This window comes from Photinus pyralis, unplaced genomic scaffold (genome assembly GCF_008802855.1).
Source record: "Photinus pyralis isolate 1611_PpyrPB1 unplaced genomic scaffold, Ppyr1.3 Ppyr1.4_LG2, whole genome shotgun sequence".
NCBI classification, from domain to species: Eukaryota; Metazoa; Arthropoda; class Insecta; order Coleoptera; family Lampyridae; genus Photinus; species Photinus pyralis.
This window is the reverse complement of record NW_022170403.1, coordinates 53,280,984-53,304,545: the sequence shown is the minus strand read 5'-3', so window position 1 is coordinate 53,304,545 and position 23,562 is coordinate 53,280,984. Positions and strand designations below refer to the sequence as shown.

The 23,562-nt window shown below is 38.1% G+C and overlaps 2 protein-coding genes across 2 annotated transcripts; both read left to right on the top strand.

Annotated features, from left to right (window-relative positions):
* Positions 1 to 643: 643 nt before the first annotated feature.
* Positions 644 to 1,802, top strand: LOC116164251. The gene is made up of 3 exons (XM_031478397.1): positions 644 to 1,268; positions 1,326 to 1,445; positions 1,511 to 1,802. Exons 1-3 carry the CDS (start codon positions 1,192 to 1,194, stop codon positions 1,620 to 1,622), a joined length of 309 nt encoding a protein of 102 aa, XP_031334257.1. The 5' UTR covers positions 644 to 1,191; the 3' UTR covers positions 1,623 to 1,802.
* A 4,414-nt stretch (positions 1,803 to 6,216) lies between these two features.
* LOC116163337 (protein son of sevenless) lies at positions 6,217 to 22,067 on the top strand. Its single transcript, XM_031477224.1, has 16 exons — positions 6,217 to 6,627; positions 6,679 to 6,798; positions 6,843 to 6,980; positions 7,032 to 7,196; positions 11,586 to 11,764; positions 11,819 to 11,979; positions 14,423 to 14,896; positions 14,947 to 15,679; positions 15,731 to 15,887; positions 18,520 to 18,780; positions 18,831 to 19,013; positions 19,059 to 19,337; positions 19,386 to 19,661; positions 20,777 to 20,964; positions 21,013 to 21,423; positions 21,482 to 22,067. Exons 1-16 carry the CDS (start codon positions 6,532 to 6,534, stop codon positions 21,630 to 21,632), a joined length of 3,972 nt encoding a protein of 1,323 aa, XP_031333084.1. The 5' UTR covers positions 6,217 to 6,531; the 3' UTR covers positions 21,633 to 22,067.
* The last annotated feature ends 1,495 nt before the right edge of the window (positions 22,068 to 23,562 follow it).

Here is a 23,562-nt window from a genome sequence, read left to right as displayed (position 1 = left end):
GTAACATATACGCGCGCTGGATTGTGCATAGTACTTTTTTGTGACTAGCGATAACCTCGCGCAATTCTATTTATGTAAACTAGACCTAGATCGAGTAGGAGAGGGAATATTAATTTTTTAATTGCTTTTTGCGAAAATTGGGTCACGTTGTGCCTTATTTTTTGGATAAGAGAGACCACTTCAGAGTATTTGTCATTACAGGTCTAAATATTTGATTTGTGACTGGCGCGTTACGCTGAAATGTATTTTTTCGAGAGGGGTAGATAACTGAGAGCTCTCTCTTGTTATCTGCCTACCTTTATTGCGTGTACCACAAAAGCTGAAAAGCCCCCTAATATCTAAAACAAACAAAATTCAATAAAACGCGCTTTTAGGTTGTTTGCAATTAGATTCTCCTCCGAAATCTTGCGTATTTAATCCTGCCGAGAGGGTGAGTAATAAGCTTCAATTAGTCACACTAATTAATTGACTGATTATAGTCTCTCGTTCAGAAAAAAACCACTTCATCTTTGGCCGATCGGTCGCGCGGCGGAAGCGTGACTCGCTCACCCTTTTTGAAAAAAGCTTTCAACGCAACACAATTTAATTATTAATTAATTGCGCGTACTCTTTTTTTTAGTCGGCAGGATTCCCGAGAGTGTAAAAAGACCACGCGAAGATGTAATTGCGCAACGAAAATCTTTTCTCATTCTCGCTGCCCGCTCAATTATTTATAACCGCCGTTTACATTAGAAAATGAAGCTTTCCGAGGAGCACCTATGCTCCATGATTAATTAATGAGCTGGGTTATGTAATTGGAACAAAATCTGAGAATTATTACGCACGTCGTCGCTTGCTCGCACATGTGGCGGGCGCCAGATTTTTCAGTCACCTACACACCCCCGCCGAAAAAATTATAAATACACCGTTGCCGGAAATATTGTAGGGGAAATTCTTGCTAATCTTGATACGAGACGCCGCCGCCGTCCGTCAATCATCACAAGGCAAACGTGTGATTAATTTCTCCGTTTGGAATCTGATTAAATATGTGCAAAGGCGCCCCTTTTCGCCACCCGTCTTTCTCTCGCGTTTTCGCAAACGCCGCGCGTATAAAAGTTGAAAGCGGAGCGTGCTGCATCATTTTTCAACAAGTGAGCGGCGCGGTAACAGCGCGATTTTTAAAAAACGGTGTACTTACGTCCGATAGTAATAATGAAAAGTTTGTGCTTTATTGGTGCGATTTTCTTCATCGCCGTCTATCAACAAGTGGAAGCGATTCCATTTACAAGGTAATTTTTTTTTTCGCCCCGCGAAAGTCGCGATTGCAAAGTCGATTTCTCTTGCAGATTAAAGAGGGTTTCCGATCAGCGGCTGGCCGAACTGGAAACGTTAGTGGCGCTTAGCAAAATGTCCGGGAAACTGGTGACGGTACCGCTCGGTTTGGGCAAAGTGGATCCGAAACTTATGTAAGTTGCACCCGTCCTACCATCCCTCGGGAGAACCTGTTGAATAACCGTCGTTTCTTCCGCAGTGGCAGAAAGCGACGCTCGCAGTCCAGACTTCTCGACTCGCTCTTCAACCACTCCGCCGAAGAGGACGCGGGCGCGCTGGAGTACGAGGAAAACTATCGCTATCGAAAATGATGAAAGTGATCTTAGCCCAATTTTCTTCCGAATCAGTATTATTTTTCCTTTAAATGAATTGAAGACTTAAAAAGCGGTTGTGTTCATTGTTTTTTAAGGTAGCCTAATTTATTGTATTTATTTATAAACAATTTAGTATTGCTAAGTATTATTTATAATAAATCTCGAAGTTTCATCAATAAAGTGAAAGCATCCAAAGCAGTTGGGCAATTTTTTACGGTTACCGCAACCAATTTACCCAATTATGGCATAATCGCGCCTTGTAGGCAGAAATGATAATGGTATTTGTTTTACTTTTTTTTTTGTTTGATTGGCGTATCAAAATTGAGGAACAACGCCAATTAAAGTGCTCACTTAATCTAATCGCTCAGAGTTACGATAATTTATGGATCGAAATCGGAGATTGCAATGGTTCCGCCATCTGGCGACTGTGTGGAGATTATCTTCAATTTCTTGCACAACCTTTTGAAATAATCGGCAGTTATTTTAGTAACTTTTTTTCTTATTCACGTTTGTAATCGATCACAAAGAAGGCCATCAAGTTCGAAACGGCAACATTTTTATCTTTGTCATTGCATCTCCTCAACGGATGTAACGAACGTTAGCTGAAAAGGAAGCAACGAGGGGAATTACACCTACCCAACTTATCCATACGAACTATGGCGTCAATTGGGAAAAAAATACACTTAAATATTATTTATTAAGTACCTATTTCCTCCTGCTCCTCGTGATTTCCCTCTTACCTCTTTGGTAAATCGGCTACTGCATTTTTGTTACCATCCCACGTTTTATATTGTTTTACCGGGTGTACATTTTCAAGTGTGTACAACCAATTGCCCAGAGTTATTAAAAGCATTCAATATGCCCATCGTTTTAAAAAAGCGGTGACAAAGTTACCAATTACAAAAAGTTATTATTCCCTAAAGGAATATTTAGAGGACACATTATAAAAAAAAAATTCGCATTTGTATGTTAAATTTTGATGTTATTTATTTGTTTTTACTTGTTGCATTTTGTGTTGTAATGACATATCCCACAACGCTTTAGTTCAAGGGACGAATAAAAATTATTATTATTATTATTAAGTTGGATTTAGACCATTCCCCATGAAAACATCTAAACAAGTATATGTGCACAACTCTTTGTGGGTACTTTCAACCGACAAAACGTTTCCGTTTCGTTGAGACCTTTCATTAGAGTACCATGAAGGATAAAACTAGTTCCCCCCCCTGCCCCTCTACCCAAACCGGACATTCATATGATTTTTTTAACAGGAGTTATAAAATAAACTCTTTTTTGAGGTTTGGGCAGTTTTTGGGGCTGTAACTTTTTGGCACGTTCGTTTACGTAGCCGAAAAACAATAGCGTCCTTTCTTATATCCTGAAGAACATGTGTATCAATTTTCAAAGTGATCCGACGTTTTTACACAAAGTTATCGAGCACACGGACAGACAGACAGCAATACAAAATTACACCCCCACCCCCATTCTCGCTCTCCAAATCCCCTCTTCTGATAAGGAGTCAGGAAGTAGGGCGGTAGTTGGTAGAAAACGGTTCCTTTCCTTGAGACCTTTAATTAGAATACCATGAAAGAAAATTAATTCCCCCCCCTCCATTTTTTTTATTCTTAAAAAATGCGCTAAAAATAGTGGATAGTATAACCTCGGGGCCGCCCGTCCCTATAACTATCATAAGGGCTTCGTAGACTGGGGAGTATGGACCCCCTGGTGGCACGCTTCTCCATAAAACACTCCCGAAGAACTACTGTGGTAGTTTTGCATATGGGACTATAGAAGCTTCTTTTCCTGATGAGTATTCCATACCCCACGAGCTCCTGGTCGTAGCTTTTATGGTCCCTTTTCAAAAATTCTGGTTTAAATGGTGTGTGAAATATAGGTTTTGCGGAAGTGAATAACCGGGGGGTCTGGGGGGTATGGAATACCCCCCAGTATGCGATGATCTTGTGATTAAAACGTTCTTCCATGGAGAGTTCAGGATTAAATAGTCTCTTCGCTATAACTATCGTAAGGGATTCGTAGACTGGGGGGTATTCCAGACCCCCCGGTGGTACGCTTCCCCACAAAACACTCACCCTGAAGACTATAGCGGTCGTTTTGCCTATGGGACTATAGAAGCTTATTTTCCTGATCAGTATTCCATACCCCACGAGCTCCTGGTCGTAGCTTTTATGGTCCCTTTTCAAAAATTCTGGTTTAAATGGTGTGTGAAATATAGGTTTTGGGGAAGTGAATAACCGGGGGGTCTGGGGGGTATGGAATACCCCCCAGTAATACCCCCCAGTATACGATGATCTTGTGATTAAACGTTCTTCCATGGAGAGTTCTGGATTAAATAGTCTCTTCGCTATAACTATCGTAAGGGATTCGTAGACTGGGGGGTATTCCAGACCCCCCGGTGGTACGCTTCCCCACAAAACACTCACCCTGAAGACTATATCGGTCGTTTTGCATATGGGACTATAGAAGCTTATTTTCCTGATCAGTATTCCATACCCCACGAGCTCCTGGTCGTAGCTTTTATGGCCCCTTTTCAAAAATTATGGTTTATATGGTGTGTGCAGGGGAACTGTATAACCGGGGGGTATTCCATACCCCCTTAGTATACGAAGATCTTGTGACAGTTGTAGAAGAAAGATCATTATTTATTATTATTTATTATCCCACTCTTGTTTTGGGCACTCAAAAAAAGTGTACATTTTCGGTTTATTTCTTTGACTGTAGTGAAAAAGTAGTTTTGGTTGTCGTAAGTGTCGTAGAAATATTCTAAAATGCGAAAAAAACGAAAAGAAGAAATTGGATTCGGCTCAAAAAAGGACCATCATCCAATATATTGATAGATTTACCGTATAGGTTAATAAAAATGCTTTGCATTTTAAAACTCCGCTGACGTGAATTTACTTCACCTCTTTAATAAATCCTTCCTTCCATTCATCCGGCAGTCCTCATCTTTTCGATATCTTGTTATTTCCTTAGCTCCTCCTTGATTTCTCATTTTCATCCTGCCCTGATATCTCATCCCCTTCTATACGGCCCTTCCTACTTCCTGCTTTCCTTATAGTAACTTTAACTAGATAGGTAGGACCTATCACTGCATTGTTGGTACAATCCACCGTTTTATATTGTTTTACCGGTGTGTACATTTTCAAGTTGAATTAATAGTTGGATTTAGACCATTCCCCATGAAAACATCTAAAAACAAGTATTAATTGTGCTCTTGTGCAGATAAAGCGCATTTTTTAAACCGAAATAGCTTTTGTTTTGACATCACCAATGAGTATATTTCTTGCAGACGTCGCAATCGCCCTTTGTGAGTACCCTCTTCTGACAAACCGTTCTTGAGGTATAAGGGAATATACCCGATCACAATAAGAGGTCGAGGAGCAGGGCTATGCTTGTTGGAAATTGATTCCTTTCGTTGAGACCTTTCATTAGAGTACCATGAAGGATAAAACTGGTTCCGCCCCCCCCCCCCTTAGCCCACATTTTGATAAGAGGACAGAAAGAAGGGCAGTAGTTGGTAGAAAACGGTTCCTTTCGTTGAAGCCTTTAATTAGAATACAATGAGAGATAAATTTTTAACCTCCCCCCCCTCTCGCTCACTGATCTCGAAAAAGGGTCTCACCGGAAAGTTATAGTTTGTACAAACCAATTTATTTCGATGAGACCTTTCATTAGAATACCATGAAGGGTAGAACATGTGTTTATACCCCCCCCCCCCCCATTTTCTAAAGTGCTTTAAAAATGTGAAAAAAGAATGTTTAGTTTATTATGCGAAACTTAAAGTAAATGCAATTTTAAAATTTAAGATGGCAGTTACGGCCTCTGGTGGTCATTTTTAGAACTTGAAAATATTTTCCAGCGATTCTTCATAACCGATTGACCCAATAATTTTTTTACCCCTAAGTCATACGACCAACGGTTCCCGAGATATGGCCGAGGAACAGTCTTATTGGGTCACCCGGTACAAGCAGTAGATATATTTTTTCAGTTTTGTAATCTTTTTATTAAACTTCTGTTTTTGGGTCATAGTTTAAATCAACAATAAAACCAAATGCCCTTTCCGTTCCACGTGCCACTTTGTCTTCGAATAAATTAAACACTGCGGCGAAAAAACATATGCGATAACACGTGCTTATCTTGAAACTAATTTGCCTACGCAGTTATAACCGTAAACTTAATCTTTGAGAAGTAATAAAAACTAAATAACCTACTGACACCACATTCAACGTTAACAAACCACTGACATTCAAATACAGGATGCCAGATCGCCATTCCCGATGCTGATACCGAACAAAACCCCCGCATGGCGTAGTTTACGCAACAATATTGACCTTAGTGTGTTGCCTACTCACTAGTTTTGGAAGATAAGCTACCGTGCAACTAAGGCCTCGGCATTCTGAGTATTTATTTTGTGAGTTAGAACATGCGCGCTTTACAATTAAGCAAAAAATATCCTCCACCCTGTATATCAACCACATCGAAATTGAAGTGGTTAAGCATCCGCCGCGTGAAATTGCGATTGATATTTGTAAGAGTGAGAGATATGCGCGTACCAGTGGCACGGACAGAGACGGGGCGCACGACGTTAGTTTGATATATGGAAATGGGAAAATGGTGCCCCACAACTGATTTGTGTTATGAGAACAAAAGTTTAGCGTGAAATGTACGTTTTTTTATCGATCGTATTAAGGAGGTCTATAAAAAAATTGTCGACAATGTGCAATATTACGTAAATGTAGTGAATACGTGGTCCCTTTCATAGTTTATTTTTGTGTTCTTCGTTTTTCTCATCATTTTTAAACGCAGCAACAATGGCGGTGTGTGCGATTTTAAGTTTCCCTTAACTCCCTCGGTCCACCTCCTCCTCCTCCGTGCCGCAGGTCCAAATATGAATGCAACAAATGCCGGTGATCAGATCTATGATTTCGAATCGGAGGAGAACTCGCCGAAGTGGAAGGGAGTACTTATAACGGCCCTTAAAAGAGTTTGTACCCCCCGTGACCGAAATCTCCGACGGTAACCGGTTTTTTCGTAGGTGCTGGAGCAGGTACATCCGTCGTTAGACGCACGCGAAGATGCCTTGGATTACGTGGAGAGCCTCTGCCTGCGGCTGCTCGCCATGCTATGCGCGAAACCCAGTCCGCATACGGTTCAGGTACGATGTCCGCTGCTTCGCAACTACTAAACGTTTCCGTTTAGGACGTCGAGTATCGGGTGCAGAGCACGTTTCCGACGCCGATCGACAAGTGGGCCCTCAAAGAGGCACAGGAGGCTTTGGAACGCGGCAAGAAGAAATCCGTACTGCCCGTCGATAAAATACACAATCTCCTTCAGAAAGTAATTCGTTTCACCCGTCGCGATCGTCAGCTAAATCGTGACCCTTTGCAGGAGCTGCTGTTGTACAAGGTAGATTCCGCCGTCTCCCTGTTTCTGGTGGCGGTCTTGGAGTACATCTCGGCCGACATACTCAAATTGGCGGGTAACTACGTTAAGCACTTTAAGCACGTCGAGATAACCTTTCAGGATGTGCAAATTTCGATGAACGCCGACAAGGTAAGTGTCGAGTCGATTAGAGAAAGAGATAGAAACGAATTTAGACTAAGATAGGCGCCGCTTGGCATTTTATTAACTTGCTTAATGCTTTCACGCCTGCCTCAGACCACCACCGCCATGGTAGGTAGCCGTATTATGTTTATTATTATTATTATCGGGACAGATTTTTTGTGTTCGCCGATTCGGGGGGTGGACAGGTGAAAATTTGGGATTTTTGAATGAATCTGTTCGTCTAGACATTATTTCTAACGCTATTGGTCAATGCAACGGGTGCATATCTTAGCCCAAAGGGCTTTCAGACTCGACCTTGAGAGTCTTAAAAAGCTTTTGTAAGCCTTTCAGTCTTTATATATTTTAAAAGGGTTCCCAGATACCTTTAAGAACCCAGTAAGTAGTTTTTTGAGTTTTTAAAAATCTTTTTGGGCTTTTTGAAGTGTTGCCCAGGTTCTCTTCTCCCAAAAATGAGAAATATTCCGAGGGCTTTTAGACAATTCATTTTTTGATAGGTTTTAACAGCCTTAGTGTGTAAAAGTCTTAATTTTCTGTATTTTTTTAATTCTTGATTTATTTTTTTCGAATTTTTGTATTTTTTAAATTTTCAAAAATTTTTAATTATTGGAATTTGTTACACCTAGTTCGAGTTTTCTATTATTGTTGAATTATTGGGTTCACTGACTTTTTGATTTTGAATTTGGTTTAATTTTATTCAAATATTTAATTTTCTTTTTTTATTTTTAATGTTTTTTGAATATTTCCGAGCGAATTCTACAATATTTGCGAAAATATTCGAGAATATTCGCACTTTCATTATTATTTTTGAATGAGAATTTGTTTTAGTATTTAAACGTTTTTATTTTTTATGTATGTTAAATAAACAATTAAAACTCAAATGCCTTTTATTAACATTATATTTTATTCAAAGATCGATTCCTTCTTTGGTGTATTGTAATTAGTATGGTATGGTATATTTTGTAAAACATGAAAATTACCGAATATTCTCGAAGGTTTCCGAATATTCGTAACGGAATTTTGCAGAACTAGTCTGTTGCATTTTTTAAAATTTTTCAAATTACCTAAATTCCGAATTTTTCTTATCCTCGAATTAGGTATTTAAATCTGTGCACACTTCCTGCAATTTTTCGCTACAGAATGTTTTTAAATATCCCGATTTTTCAAGATTTTTTGCTAATTCTTGCTTCTGATAATTTATAATTTTTCCAATTGAAACTATACCTTTTTTTGACAGTTCGACCAACTCCCAATTTTTTTTAATTCTCTTCCAACTAACGACCTATTGGCACCAGATCTCAAATACCATGTATATAACTGTAATTACACTCTGTATATTTAAAATGATACAGTCAATTACAGTAAAAAATTCAAATGCCCCGCACAAATTCATACTTCCCGCTATAAAATGGCGGACATCCGGAAATTCAAAAATTTAAATCTCGCACAAATTCAAATTTACCGCTGCAAAATGGCGCAGTCAATCTCAGCGCAGCACATGTGACGTCATAAAAAAGTGGAGGGGGATTGCAGATCGCTTTCTACTCTTATTCTAGAGTAATCAAGCAATATAAGAACTAGCCATTTTTTAAATACATTGAATACTCGTGGATTTACTGTAATTTTTCCAAATTTTTTGTTTTTTTTTTCGAATTTTTAACTCTTCAAATTTTTTTATTTCTATTTCTTTAAATGTAAACGAAATTTGAAAGTCTTTATGAGGAATTCAAATTTTTTATAAATATTTCGAATGCATGCACATACAACATTCAAGGATGTACAACGATACAATAAATTTATAACAGTCTTAAAATGGATTAATTCTTTATATAACAGTAGTTATTATTTAATTATATTATAAGAGCACAAATCAAATGTAAATCAGGAATATCAATCGGTAAGAAGATTCCGTTCAGCCGCCTCGATGTCTATAGGCGTTTCTGGAATATTCGCTACATTCTTTTTTACCTCCATGCTAGCTTTCATGTCATGTACAAGCAGTAGATATATTTTTTCACTTTTGTAATCTTTTTATTAAACTTTTTTTAGGGTCATAATTTAAATCAACAATAAAACCAAATTCCCTTTCCGTTCCACTTACCACTTTGTCTTCGAATAAATTAAACACTACGGCGATAAAACATATACGATAACACGTGCTTATCTTGTAACTAATTAGCAGTGATAACAATAAACTTTTAACACGTAATCAAAACTGAACAGAAATCAAAACAAAACAAAAGGCGAATATTTAAACAAAATTAACATAATTCTGATCTTCAACTAATATGATCGAGATTTGTGTTCTGTCACATTTAACGTTAACAAACAACTGAAATTCAAATACAGGATGCTCATTTTATAAATATTCCGAATGTCTCAAGTTTTACGGAAATGTTTTCAATTTTAAGCTTTTTTTTATTTAATTAAAGTTTTAATTTTTTAGTTCTTTGGATTGTTTGTAATTTTTAATATTCTTAAATTCTTAAATTTTTCGAATTTTGATGAAATGTTCCTAATTTTTTTATTTTTTTTTGTGTGCATCTGCTGCCAAATAATTCTAATTGTTTAAATTTTACATATGCGATAACACGTGCTTATCTTGAAACTAATTAACATACCCAGTGATAACAAACTTTTAACACGTAATCAAAACTGAATAGAAATCAAAACAAAACAAAAGTGCATCTGCTGCCAAATAATTCTAATTGTTTAAATTTTACATATGCGATAACACGTGCTTATCTTGAAACTAATTAACATACCCAGTGATAACAAACTTTTAACACGTAATCAAAACTGAAAGAAATCAAACCAAAACAAAAGTGCATTCTGCTGCCAAATAATTCTAATTGTATTTAAAATTTTCATATTGCGATAACACGTGCTTATCTTGAAACTAATTAACATACCCAGTGATAACAAACTTTTAACACGTAATCAAAACTGAATAGAAATCAAAACAAAACAAAAGTGCATCTGCTGCCAAATAATTCTAATTGTTTAAATTTTACATATGCGATAACACGTGCTTATCTTGAAACTAATTAACATACCCAGTGATAACAAACTTTTAACACGTAATCAAAACTGAATAGAAATCAAAACAAAACAAAAGGTGAATAAAAAAATTAACATAAATTCTTGTCTTGAAAATAATATGATCGAGTTTTGTGTCCTGTCTCAAGGAATCACATTTCACGAACTGAAATTCAAATATAGGATGTGTTCATTTTTATAAATATTTCGAATGTCTTTTCAAGTTTTTACGGAAATGTTTTCAATTTTAACTTTTTTTTTTATTTATAAAGTGTTTAATTTTTTTAAAGTTTCCTTTTTGGGGGGAATGTTTTTTTGTATTTTAATATTTCTAAATTTTTGAATTTGATGAAAAGTTCCTTAATGTTTTTATTTTTTGTTGTGTGCATCTGCTGCAAAATAATTCTATCTAATTGTTTAAATTTTACATATGCGATAACACGTGCTTATCTTGAAACTAATTAGCATACGCAGTGATAACAAACTTTTAACACGTAATCAAAACTGAATAGAAATCAAAAAACAAAAGGTGAATAAACAAAATTAACATAATTCTGATCTTGAACTAATATGATCGAGTTTTGTGTCCTGTCTCAAGAATCACATTCAACGAACTGAAATTCAAATATAGGATGCTGATTTTATAAATATTCTGAATGTCTCAAATGTTACGGAAATGTTTACAATTTTAAGCTTTTTTTTATTTGATTAAAGTTTTAATTTTTTAGTTCTTTGGATTGTTTGTAATTTTTAATATTCTTAAATTTTTCGAATTTTGATGAAATGTTCCTAATTCTTTTATTTTTTTTGTGTGCATCTGCTGCAAAATAATTCTAATTGTTTAAATTTTACATATGCGATAACACGTGCTTATCTTGAAACTAATTAGCATACGCAGTGATAACAAACTTTTAATACATTTATATTTTTTAATTTATTGAATGTTTGTTTACACTTTTTTACTTTCAATTTTTCGTTCCCGGATTTTTTTTGTTATTCTTTTGGAATTCGATTGTTGTGGTCTATAGAATTTTTAAAAATAAAATCGGAGAGGAGAGGGGGACTGGCCGTCAAATCAACCTCCCCAAATTTGCACTTGTTGACTACCCGTCGACGAACATAAGAAGTCTGTCCGACAAATGCATGAGAATTATTCGAGATTCACACGAACACAGGGCTGTTTTGCTGTAGCTTGCCTTGTTTCTTTGCGAACTTGCGTTTTATTTACGTTCACACGACACACACTTTACGTCGAACCACAACTTGATGTTAGCTCGTAGTTTTTAGTTTGCATAAATCTCGGCCGCGATCGCCTTCACTGACCGATCTGACTACTTGCAGGCATTAATGGACATGTTCTACCAGGACGAGGGCGGGGGGCCGAATACGCTCTCCGACTCGCCGGTCGTCACGTCGCAGGCGCCTCGCAATAGCCTCACCTACGAGGAGATCGTACGCGAACTGATGGCCTCCGAACGCCAATATCTGCGAGAGCTGCACATGCTGATTAAGGTTTTCAGGTACGCCCGATCTTCCTCCTCCCAAGCTTGTAGGTTTAATCGGAGCGATTGTAGGGAGGAAATAATCAAACTGAACGCCGATCAGAGGGAGTTGGACGCGATCTTCTCCAACATCGTCGATATCTACGAGCTGACCGTAACGTTATTGGGAAGCTTGGAGGACGTGATGGAAATGGCGCAGGAACAAATGCCCTACATCGGCAGCTGTTTTGAAGGTCTGTTATCCGCGCTCCTTTGATACAGGTTTTAATGAAACACCCTGTGTATTATTAACGTTTTCTTGTTGATCTAAAATCAGATTGGATTTACATAACCTTCATGTTATTCCAAATTCTCATGGGTCGATTCCCTTAAGCATATCAAACTGACCTCAAACCCAATGCGTTGATACGGCTTATTATCACAAGACATATTTTTGTTCACGTGCGCTATGAAGCGGTAGGAATATATGAACATTTTCCTATGCTAAAGAAAATAATAAATTCGAAAATATTGCGTTCTTTAATTCTAAAGCGACGTGCCACGTGGCGGTGACTTTGCAAAGTACGTCAAGGTAAAGCTCCAGGGCCACGCTTTTTTCTGGTAGTGACCTTGGAAAGTAAGTTAAAGTAAAGCTCAAAGATAGCTAGCGCTCTGATGATTTTGGGAAGTAGATCCAGGTGAAGCTTAAGGTCACTAGCCTTAGTGGTGACCTAGAGAATTATTCAAGGTGAAATTCGAAGGTCGGTTTCACCTCTCTTTTGGTTAGGTGTCTTTAAAAGTAGTTCAAGGTATTGATCAGAGGTCAATTCAGGGGCAGACTGGCACGGGGGGGGGGGGGCGGGTGGCGATTGCCACCTAGCCTGTAGATCATAATGGCCCGTTGGAAATTTATAAGTATGTGCTGCATTTAGTTTCTTGCACTATTAATAAATTATTAACACGTTTCTCTAATTGGGGTTGATGTTAGGTTGTTAAAAAATTCTGTTTTAATTGAAGTGTTTTACAATGAATTTATCATTTTTTGTCGTAGCATGAACGTGCTGAAATACAATGATAGGCGACGCACCTCGTGTGGATTGTATATTTTGTTACTTTTAATTATCAGCTGCAATTTAAAAAAAACTGTAAGTATGGTAATTGATTTTCGAGAAAGGAGTACTTTAAAATGTTTTTGTGGTGCACCTCAGAGCTATCCCCCCCCCCCCTTCCCCGGCACCATCATTACTACACTAATACTTTAATGGCTTAATGGCCCGTAAGTATACCCAGTCCGCCCCTATGTATAACCTTCCTTTTTTACCAAAATTCGACTAGGTACACCAAAATTTCTCGGGAAAACACTTTTTCTTATTAATTTTGGTGCGTAGAATCCAAAACAATTCGTACTTTTTCGATCAGGCTTCTCAATCAAAAGTTATAGACTAGAAACCAATTTCGAAAAAAAATTCAAAGGGCTGTAACTTTTGAACTAGTAGTCCAATCTTGGAACTATTTGAAATTATGGATTCTGCAGGCCACATTCTATAAGAAAATTTTTTTCCGGGTCGATCTGAGACAATGATAGGCGACGCACCTCGTGTGGATTGTATATTTTGTTACTTTTAATTATCAGCTGCCATTAAAAAACAAGTTGTAAATCTGCATATGCATGATTAAAGCGCATTTTTGGTAATGCAGGTCAGTATTTTATTAGCGAAGTTTAAAATTATCGATCTCACGAGTAATTTTGGCTGCGTTAAATAATTAATTTTATTTAATTTCAATTGACGGTACGTCTTTAATTTTGTAAAACAAATCACAAAGTAAATAATAAGTTTTTTAAAGTCACTAAATAAAGAAAGTACCGCAATCCATTGGGCTCGTGTGTTTGAGAGAGAATGCATTATTTTTGCCCAAAAATGGCGGAAGTTACCAGATTCTAGTAACTTTAATGTTAGGGATTGTTCCACCTGTTTGGAGATATCTGTATATATTTTCATAAAACATGACTACTATGAAGTTAGGTTATAAAAAATTACAGCTATTCAGATTTTGTCAATTTTTTTTAAGTTGGCAGCAAATTTGCCCAAAAATGGCGGATGATTGTGGTACTTTCTATATCTAGTAACTTTAAAGTTTTTATACTGGTAACGCTATCTAACGGTAAAATTATAGAACCTCCGAAACCCATATCGAAATTATTTTCTTCAATTATCGATCTCACAAGTAATCTAACTCAAAATAGACTAGTGCCTGCACATGTACACTATAGCAGAAAGCTTTTAGTGAAAATTTGAATTCTCTAGCTATTGTAGTTGTGGAGATCTCACGCGGACAGCCGGCCTGCCAGCCATAACAAATATAATAGCGTATTTTTTTCAAAAATGCGCTAAAAATTGTATGGTAATTTATTTTCGAGAAAGGAGTACTTTAAAATGTTTTTGTGGTGCACCTCAGAGCTAACCCCCCCTCCCCCCGTCACCATCATTACTTTACCCAGTCCGCCCCTGGGTCGATTCACGTTTCTTTTAATACAAATGATCTGTTTATAAACGGCAGGTACAATATTCGGATTTATAGCGCGAAAATGAATTGACACCCCAAAAAAAAGTTGACCTTGAAAATGAAATTTGACACTCCAAATTTTTGTAACGGTTTTCTGTCCACGTTAGTGCATATACCGATTTCCCGTTTCAGAATTGGCCGAAGCCGCCGAGTTTGACGTTTACAGCAAGTACGCGCACGATGTCACGTCGCCAACGTGTCGCGACACGCTGCACAACTTGCTCTCGCGGCCGCAGGTGAACAGCGCTCTAGTCACAGCCGGGCAGGGCATGCCGCTCGCCCTAAAATATTACCTACCCGCCCTTCTGACTGGTCCAATTCGTCACTGTTTCTCCTACCTAGACTACATTAAGGTGCTACGAGGGTTATCGGAATCTCCGGAGGATCGGGAAACGTTGACGCAGGTCGAGGGACTGCTGACCCCGTTACAATTAGAGCTCGGCCAGTGCGTTTCGTTTCAGTCGCTGCAACGTTCGAGCGTCGTGTCGAACTACGGGACGAGGTCGCGCCGTCAAACCGCCTTAGACAAAATACACGAGCTTCAGCGAATAGTCGAAAATTGGGACGCGAAGGATACGGGGCAGTGTTGCAATGAGTTCGTCCGAGGTACGTCCCCCTTTCGCCCTTTTCATGGCCACTTAACCTTTTGTTCGCAGAGGACATTCTCATGAAGGTCAGTTCGGGGAAGCGCCTGACCGAGAGGCGGGGGTTTCTCTTCGACGGATTAATGATCTTGTGCAAGCCGAACTCGCGACGTCAAAGCTCGGTGCACCAGAGCCATCCCGAGTGTCGCATTAAGGAGCGCTTCTTCATACGCAAGGTCGAAATAGTCGATCACGTCGACACCGACGAGATGCGGAACGCGTTCGAGATCTCGCCCCGCATTCAGCCGGCGGTTACGTTGTGCACGAAGAACTCCGAGGAGAAGAACGTCTGGATGGCCGATCTGGTGATGATCAACACGCGCGCGATGCTCGATCGAATTTTGGACAGCATACTGCTGGACATGGAGCGAAAGCATCCGCTTCGGCTGCCCTCGCCCGAGATATACAAGTTTGCCGAGCCCGACTCGAAGGACAACATCATCTTGGAACAGCGCGAGAACGGCGGCGTGCCTTTAATCAAGGGGGCGACCCTGTACAAACTAGTCGAACGATTAACCTACCACATTTACGCCGATCCCAAGTTCGTCCGGACGTTTCTGACGACGTATCGGAGCTTCTGCGCGCCCTCCGAACTGCTGGACCTGCTAATCGAGAGGTTCAACATACCGGACCCGTCGTTGGTTTACGAAATGGACTGCTCCGACACGGACAAGATGCAGAAGAACTCGCAGCGCGAGGATTGGAAGCGCTATCGGAAGGAGTACTGTCAACCCGTACAGTTTAGGTGCGCGTGCGTGTAATTTTCAGTGGCGTTCGCTGCATCGTTTGCTTTCAGGGTGTTAAACGTTCTACGCCACTGGGTCGACCATCACTTCTACGATTTCGAAAGGGATCCGTCACTTTTGGAGAAGCTGCATACTTTTTTAGAGTCCGTTACGGGTAAAAGTATGCGAAAGTGGGTCGACAGCGTTTTGAAAATTTTACAAAGAAAGGTAAGATGAATATAGGGAGGTAAAACGTCCAAATTCAAATTACAAACAAGAGTTTTGCTCTAATTGCCACGAGAGTAGCTCTAGGGCCTTCATTGATACGAAGGAAAAAGAGCAACTGGAAACCTTTCAGGCTACGTGCTCACTTACTTTCTTCTTCTCCAATTTACATTTTACAATTACGTGCATCGGGGAATCTCATTTTCCTCATACTCTAGACTTTACAGTTATATTTAAAGTATTGTGACATTCACACCGAGGTCTCACGGGCTTATAACATTTGTATGTTTTTTTACCTCTCTCGTAATAATAAAGTCCGTTGGGGGTTTCGAGATCCATCACATAACAGTATTCAAATAACATAAATGTTCAGGAGTCATCAATAATTGTCACAAGTATTTTACGCCCCCATATAAAACAAACAAAAACGTCGACCCATCGCACAAGCCGATAACAAAAATCATAATTGAGCTATTAACTTTTAACCTAGGGGTCGCTGATATTCATCACGCTGTCAGCTCGCCGTTGCCGTTGTATTTTCAGCAGAACGTCCATTTATTTTAATCGGTTCTCTGTCGTGCAGTTGTCCTTTGTATGACCCGGTTGTTTACATATGAAACACTTTAAAATCTTTCGGACGCGGACATTCATCAGCATCATGTCCCTCAGACGCACAATTGAAACATCGTACTGCTTGTATCAGAAGAAGTTAATACGAGTGTTGTCAACCAAGCAGTAACAAAACTGTAAGTAGTTAAGGCTCTGAATGTCTCTTTTTCTTCTAGCGTTATTGTCGCAATGAAAAATCTCAATGTTTATTCTCAAATTAATAATTTGGGAGACTCGGTAGCTTCGATCAAATTCCAAGGAATTAACCTCAGAATTAACTAAAGAAATTAATACCTGGCATCATAATTGGGTTCGAATAGAAAATTCGACCCTATCTGGGTCGCACTTAGGGTTCGATTAAACACACACTTAAATCCTTAACTTTTTCCGCACACTTCATTTCGATTCCGACGAATTACGTTACCACATAAACGGGCCAACTGTCTGAAAAGTTTAGCATAAAGAAATGTACACGTACTCAAACCGTCGCGAAAGAAAAAGTGCCGTGTTATTTAAAATACAAGTACATTCTGAAGCTAATCAAAACGGCCTTCCTTCACAACTACTCGCACAAAAATTCTTTCTAAAAGTTCTTTTTCGCGACCCGACTCCTCCTCATTCCCTCTTCAATAACCAATTAATGTTTCCTCAGCTCAAGAGATGCCTGAACCTTTATACCGTACGATAAACACGACACCTCTTGGCTAATTCTATTAGTACATAATCCAATGTATTTTGCTATACGCATTTTTGCACTTATTGTTGGGTATCTGATTTTTTAAATTTTGTATATATAGCCCTGTGTTATTATACAGCGATAAAACACGTGCGTTAATTAAATTTCACCTGATAAAAACACTTCTTATCGCAAACGACCAGATTTCTGACACCTTACCTAAATTGAACAACTTACAAACGCGATAAAAATTAAAAATATGCATCTACACAAATTTCTAAAAAGAACAATAAACACTTGAGATACAAAGTCAAGTAAAGTAAACCCTGAAGGTATAAAGGAGCACGAGTTCCTTTCATAGAATGCGATGTAAGTTCTGTTGAGCATCACCACTTACAGTAATGTTGGGTCACCCTGTATGCTTGAATTTTTATTTTGACGTTAAATGTGGTTCTAAGTTTTGATTATATATCTGGAAATATTTGCGTAGTATTTGTAATATTTTCGGTCGTTGCGAGAAGAGCGTTATCGCTGCGTAGGCTAATTAGTTTAGTGATAATCACGTTTTATCCCAGATGTTTTTTCGTCAGTAAGAAAACACATGCGTTTAATTTATTCGAAGGCGCAGTTGAAAGTTGAAAAGAAAGGGAAATTTTGTTAAATAGAAGAGACGGACGTTAATCGTTGCTTCTTTGGTGGTAGACGTTAACCGCTGCTTTTTGGTTAAGGTTTTCTTTTGTTTGGTGGACGTTGAAGTAAGACTTTTCTTGTATTACACCAATTATTTCTACATTGTTGATAATACAAACTTTTTAAACTCGAAATTCCATGCGTAAACACTTCTTGCACAACATTAAACTTGTTTCCTTATTATTTTACTAACATGAGGACGCTTAAGTTTCTTTTTTTTTAAATTGCCTAGCCGACTGTACTACCGGTACCAAAAATTAGCGATTTCTTTTGAAATAATCCGAGCCAGCCTCGTTTACTCTTCACTCTTCCCATTTAAGAAAAAAAAACACTTTTACTAAGAAATTCAATATCGTTATTAACTGGACCATACTCGAAATTCCTCTACGTCGCCAAAACTGCTAAACCACCTGCATCGCTTATCTCGCACGTGACATTGTTGTTCGAAAAACATATCAACACCTGACCCGATAAAACTAAACTTTTCATTGTCGACCTATCACATTGCGCATGATCAGTAAAGGTTATGTTTAGAAGCGCGTGTCACGAGAGTAAGTATCGGTAATCGTAATGTTTTCGTCCTTGGCGGCTAAGCGGTTCGCGTCTAGACTAACGATAGATCTACAATTTACCGACGGTGCGCTTCTAAACTTGTTTTAGACTGAACCCGATTTACAAAGGCACATAAAGTTCGCGTTCGACGAGCCTCCGCCGCCGATCGAATGGCACCATTCGGTAACCGAGGAGGACTACGGAATTCTGACACTGCATCCCGTCGAAATCGCGCGGCAGCTAACGCTATTGGAATTCGAGATCTACCGAACGATAAAGCCGAGCGAACTGGTCGGCTCGGTTTGGACGAAGAAAGACAAGGAGATCACCAGTCCGAACCTGTTGCGCATGATGAAGCACACGACGATCGTGAGAGCGCGGCGCTTGTGGCTTTCTCGGTTCACAGTCGTCTGTTGCAGGTGACGCGCTGGTTGGAGAAGAATATCGTCGAGGCCGAGAACTTCGAGGAGCGCACGGCGATACTTAGTCGGATCGTCGAGATCATGACCGTATTGCAGGAGTTGAACAATTTCAACGCGGTGCTGGCGTTCGTTTCGGCTTTGGGATCGGCGTCCGTTCATAGACTGAAATTTACATTTAATGTAAGCCCCTTCCAGGTTATCCTAACTGTAACGCATCTGTTACAGAGTTTACCTCAGAATCTGAAAAAAATATTGGAGGAGTGGCGAACGGACGATCACTTAAAACGTTACCAGGAAAAGTTGAGATCGATCAATCCCCCTTGCGTCCCCTTTTTAGGCATGTATCTAACCAACATTTTGCATTTAGAAGAAGGCAATCCGGATTTTTTACCCAACACCCAGTTGATCAACTTCTTCAAGCGTCGAAAAGTCGCCGATATCACGGGGGAAATCCAGCAGTACCAAAACCAGCCGTACTGCTACAACGTCGAGCCAAAAATTAAGGTAACTATGTGACCGAGTTTAGCACCGGACATCATCGAAATGTCGTAGATGTTCTTGGAGACGTTGAGCCCTTTCGGCGACATGACCGATACCGATATCAGCAATTATTTGTATAGTAAGTCGATCGAAATAGAGCCACGGGGTTGTAAGCAAGTTCCTAAGTTCGGACGGAAATGGCCGGGGTTGAGCCTGCGCAGTCCGGGCACGAAGACAAAGTCCTCGCGCCAGGTGCCGCCTTCGTCCATCGCGCATAATCAACAGATACTGAAGTCTGAGGCTAAGGAGGACAATTCGAAGACGGAGGATTTCAGCGTCTTTGCGCAGGTAATGATTTAATAGTGCTATGCAAAAAAAAACGACGGCCGGTAAATGTTTTAATAAAATATATATTTTCAAAAAAATATATATATTTAAAAAAAAATATTTATATTTTCAAAAAAAATTTTGAAATCATTTTTGAATTTATCCCAAGTGCTTTCCGAATATATCAATATTCCATTCTAGGTGCAATTCCAAATATTAATAAAATATATATTTGCAAAAAAATACATATATTTTATATATATTTCTAAAAAAATATATATTATTAAAAAAATATATATATTTAAAAAAAAATTTAGAAATCATTTTTGAATTTATCCCAAGCGCTTCCCGAATATATAAATATGCCATTCTAGGTGCAATTCCAAATATTAATAAAATATATATTTGCAAAAAAAAATATATATTTTATATAATTATATTTCTAACAAAATATATATATTATTAAAAAAATATATATTTAAAAAAAAATTTAGAAATCATTTTTGAATTTATCCCAAGTTCTTCCCGAATATATAAATATTCCATTCTAGGTGCAATTCCAAATATTAATAAAATATATATTTGCAAAAAAAATATATATTTTATATAATTTCTAAAAAATATATATATTATTAAAAAAATATATATTAAAATAAATAATTTAGAAATCATTTTTGAATTTATCCCAAGTGTTTCCCGAATATAATAAATATTCCATTCTAGGTGCAATTCCAAATATTAATAAAATATATATTTGCAAAAAATATATTTTATATATTTAAAAAAAATTTAGCAATCATTTTTGAATTTATCCCAAGTGCTTCCCGAATATATAAATATTCCATTCTAGGTGCAATTCCAAATATTAATAAAATATATATTTGCAAAAAAATATATTTAAAAAAAATTTAGAAATCATTTTTGAATTTATCCCAAGTGCTTCCCGAATATATAAATATTCCATTCTAGGTGCAATTCCAAATATTAATAAAATATATATTTTCAAAAAAATTATATATTTTATATATATTTCTAAAAAATATATATTTAAAAAAAATATATTAAAAAAAAAAATTTAGAAATCATTTTTTAATTTATCCCAAGTGCTTCCCGAATATATAAATATTCCATTCTAGGTGCAATTCCAAGGCGGCGGGCAAAACAGCCCAACGCTGAGCCCGGTTTCACCGGCGGCACAACCGTTCATAGGTTGGTTTCCGCCGACACACAGTCGTAGTCCTAGCGTTAGTTCGATAATGTCCACCGCATCCGTAAAAACGGTACCGGTCATGATGTCTAAACAGGACGGAATAATTTCACATCAGTAAGTCGTACGATTTGCACCAGTTGTCGGCGTAAACAGGTCAATTAGTTCGCAGAAATTCGTGCCTCAACCGGGAAGTCCGGGCCCTCACAGTCCCGCGTCTCCGGGACCCCACACGTCCCTCTCCGACTCGACGAGTCCCCGTTTGCCCTCCACGCCGCCGCCGCTTCCTCCTCGCCGACGACGCGACAGCGTCGAAATCAACTCGCCGCAAGCCAAACCGGTCCCTCTCCTGCCGCCCCGCGATAGCTCCCCTCCGCCCCTGCCGCCGCGCAGAGAACCGGGACCGTCGCCGAACGCCCACCACAACAGCCTTCCCGCCTCCTTCACCCCGCCGACCTTCTCCGGCACCTTACCCCGCCTCAATCCCACCCACTTCTCGCAATTGCACATTCGAAGGCACACCACCCTGCACCCCCATCTACCTCCTCGAACCATTTCGCACACAAACGGATCAAAGTAAGTATTCCACCCTCCTCCCTCTGTAGAAATATAGCAATCTCTTTGTGTTTTGAAGTGCTTCGAACCAACCCCCCAGTATTTCTCCACGTTCTATCAGCGACTCATCGGGGCAAACGACTCCGAAACTACCGCCGAAGCCGGCGATCAAATCGGCCGGCCTACCCTGCGGTACAATGTTTCAATATCCGAGCACAACGTCGACGTAATCCACCAGTATTATCTTAACAGCGGGAGGTGATCTCTAACATTGTTGTAAATATGTACATTGTACATTTCTTCGTAAGCTAGCGTAATGTAGTGTTGCCAAACTTATGAGAGAACAAAAATATATCTTGTTTTATATGTCTAAAGAAAAAAAAAATTGAGCATTATATGTTGATGTACAACGCGAGGTGCGTATAATCAACCGCTAAAAAGGAATTGTTAGTGTAGCTAATTTTTTTGTATGTATATTGTTTTTAGTTTCGCTACATCCTTCGTATTATGATTTTTCGATCAATGAAAAATTGGAACGATGAAGCGTTTGTTTTTAATTGATATAATTTGAAATCTGTGATAGTAGCATGGACCATTATTTGTAAAAAATCAAGAAATGTAATATGTCAAAATAAGACCAATAAATGTATGGATGTGTCTCTAAATTAGAACCTGGTCGTCCACTCCTTTAAATCAAGAGAATGGAAGATCGCTTCGCGAGCGGGAAGAAGGAATCGCATCTGGTGATGGAGAAATATTACGGAATTCCTTTTTATTGTTTCGAAATCGTTTTCATTTTTGGTGTAAACGATTGCTCAATTTATGGTTAAAATTGTTACGACACCTAATGCCGGGACTGATATACGATAATAAATAACGTTTTGCCTGCAATATCCTTTACTTACCTTTCATACTTTGGTTGTACAACACCATGTAACTTCCAGTTTGGGACAACTTGCCTCTTATTGACTACAAGTTTGATATTAAGCATCGATCGAATAATTTGTTTATAAAATATATTAAAAAGTATTAACGTAGGTCGGTTCGCGTTTGCTCTAATTACAGGATAAACTGACAAGAAACTTCTAATTTTCTTTTAAACTGTTTTATAATTAATATATTTGACTTAATACTTAAAATTGCAAAAGATTTTTACGAGTTGTTTTATCTTAATTGATTTATCATGTTTTCCTCTTGCGTTGTTTTTATGAATTTGTTTAACTGCATTTGATTCGATTACGTGATTTTGATCGTACAATTTGAAATGCTTTGTGTATTTTCGCTTGCATTTTGCGCCGTAGTCTGATTGATTTCATGTATCTGTGTGGGGGTTTTTGTCCCGAAGAAGGTTTCCCTGGTTCTTCCGGACAATATTTTGCGTTTTATTCAATTCGAAGTTGATCATTACAGATTGTTGCCGTGGACCAGGAGGTGTGAAGGGAAATTGATCTCACTCGCAATATTTATTTTGTTGTGTAATAACACATGTGCACAATGAACTACCTGTGGACCTTAAATTCCTTTCCCTAAAATCATTCAAATCCACTATTCACAGAGATCTGCTCAGGGCACTAACAAAATACAGGTTAAGTAAGTATTCAATTTCTAAATATTTACGGTAAAAGATTAATACATCTATTTGATGCAATTTATTTATTTTTATCTTTTCTCATACTCTACTTATTTTTATAATGTAATTTTCTTCGTTTTTCGTGGATCGGAATTCAAAATAGTAAGGTTAAGTGGAAGAACAGATGGCATTATTTTATTGTCAATCTGAACTTCGCCTTGCACTAATTTTTTCTCTTGTTCATTTTCTTTTTTTTTTTTTTTTAAAGGCAATATTATAAATATCACACTTTTAGAAAACAATCATTTCTTCACTATAATAGGACTGGAGCGAAGTGGTGTGAAGCACCAAACTATTAGGAAAACGAATACAAGAGACCCAAGATCTACCACCTACTTAAGCCAGAAGATCGCGCTTGAGGTTCAAAGAGGGAATGTCAAGATGATAACAGATGTCTACATGACAGCTAATAATACAACTATAAAATATTATAGTCAATTAATGTAATAATTATTATAAAAATCAATAAACGAAATTATTATTATTTTAATAATCTCGATATAGATCAACGATAGAGGAAGCATCAATTG

Excerpts from the sequence above, each read along its gene's own strand:
- LOC116163337 (XM_031477224.1), top strand. The coding sequence starts at position 6,532 with ATGAATGCAACAAATGCCGGTGATCAGATCTATGATTTCGAATCGGAG. Across the intron at positions 19,338-19,385 it reads ACGTCGAGCCAAAAATTAAG|ATGTTCTTGGAGACGTTGAG; the intron begins GTAACTATGTGA and ends GAAATGTCGTAG. Across the intron at positions 21,424-21,481 it reads TCGCACACAAACGGATCAAA|TGCTTCGAACCAACCCCCCA; the intron begins GTAAGTATTCCA and ends TGTGTTTTGAAG.
- LOC116164251 (XM_031478397.1), top strand. The coding sequence starts at position 1,192 with ATGAAAAGTTTGTGCTTTATTGGTGCGATTTTCTTCATCGCCGTCTAT. Across the intron at positions 1,269-1,325 it reads GAAGCGATTCCATTTACAAG|ATTAAAGAGGGTTTCCGATC; the intron begins GTAATTTTTTTT and ends TTTCTCTTGCAG. Across the intron at positions 1,446-1,510 it reads AAAGTGGATCCGAAACTTAT|TGGCAGAAAGCGACGCTCGC; the intron begins GTAAGTTGCACC and ends TTTCTTCCGCAG.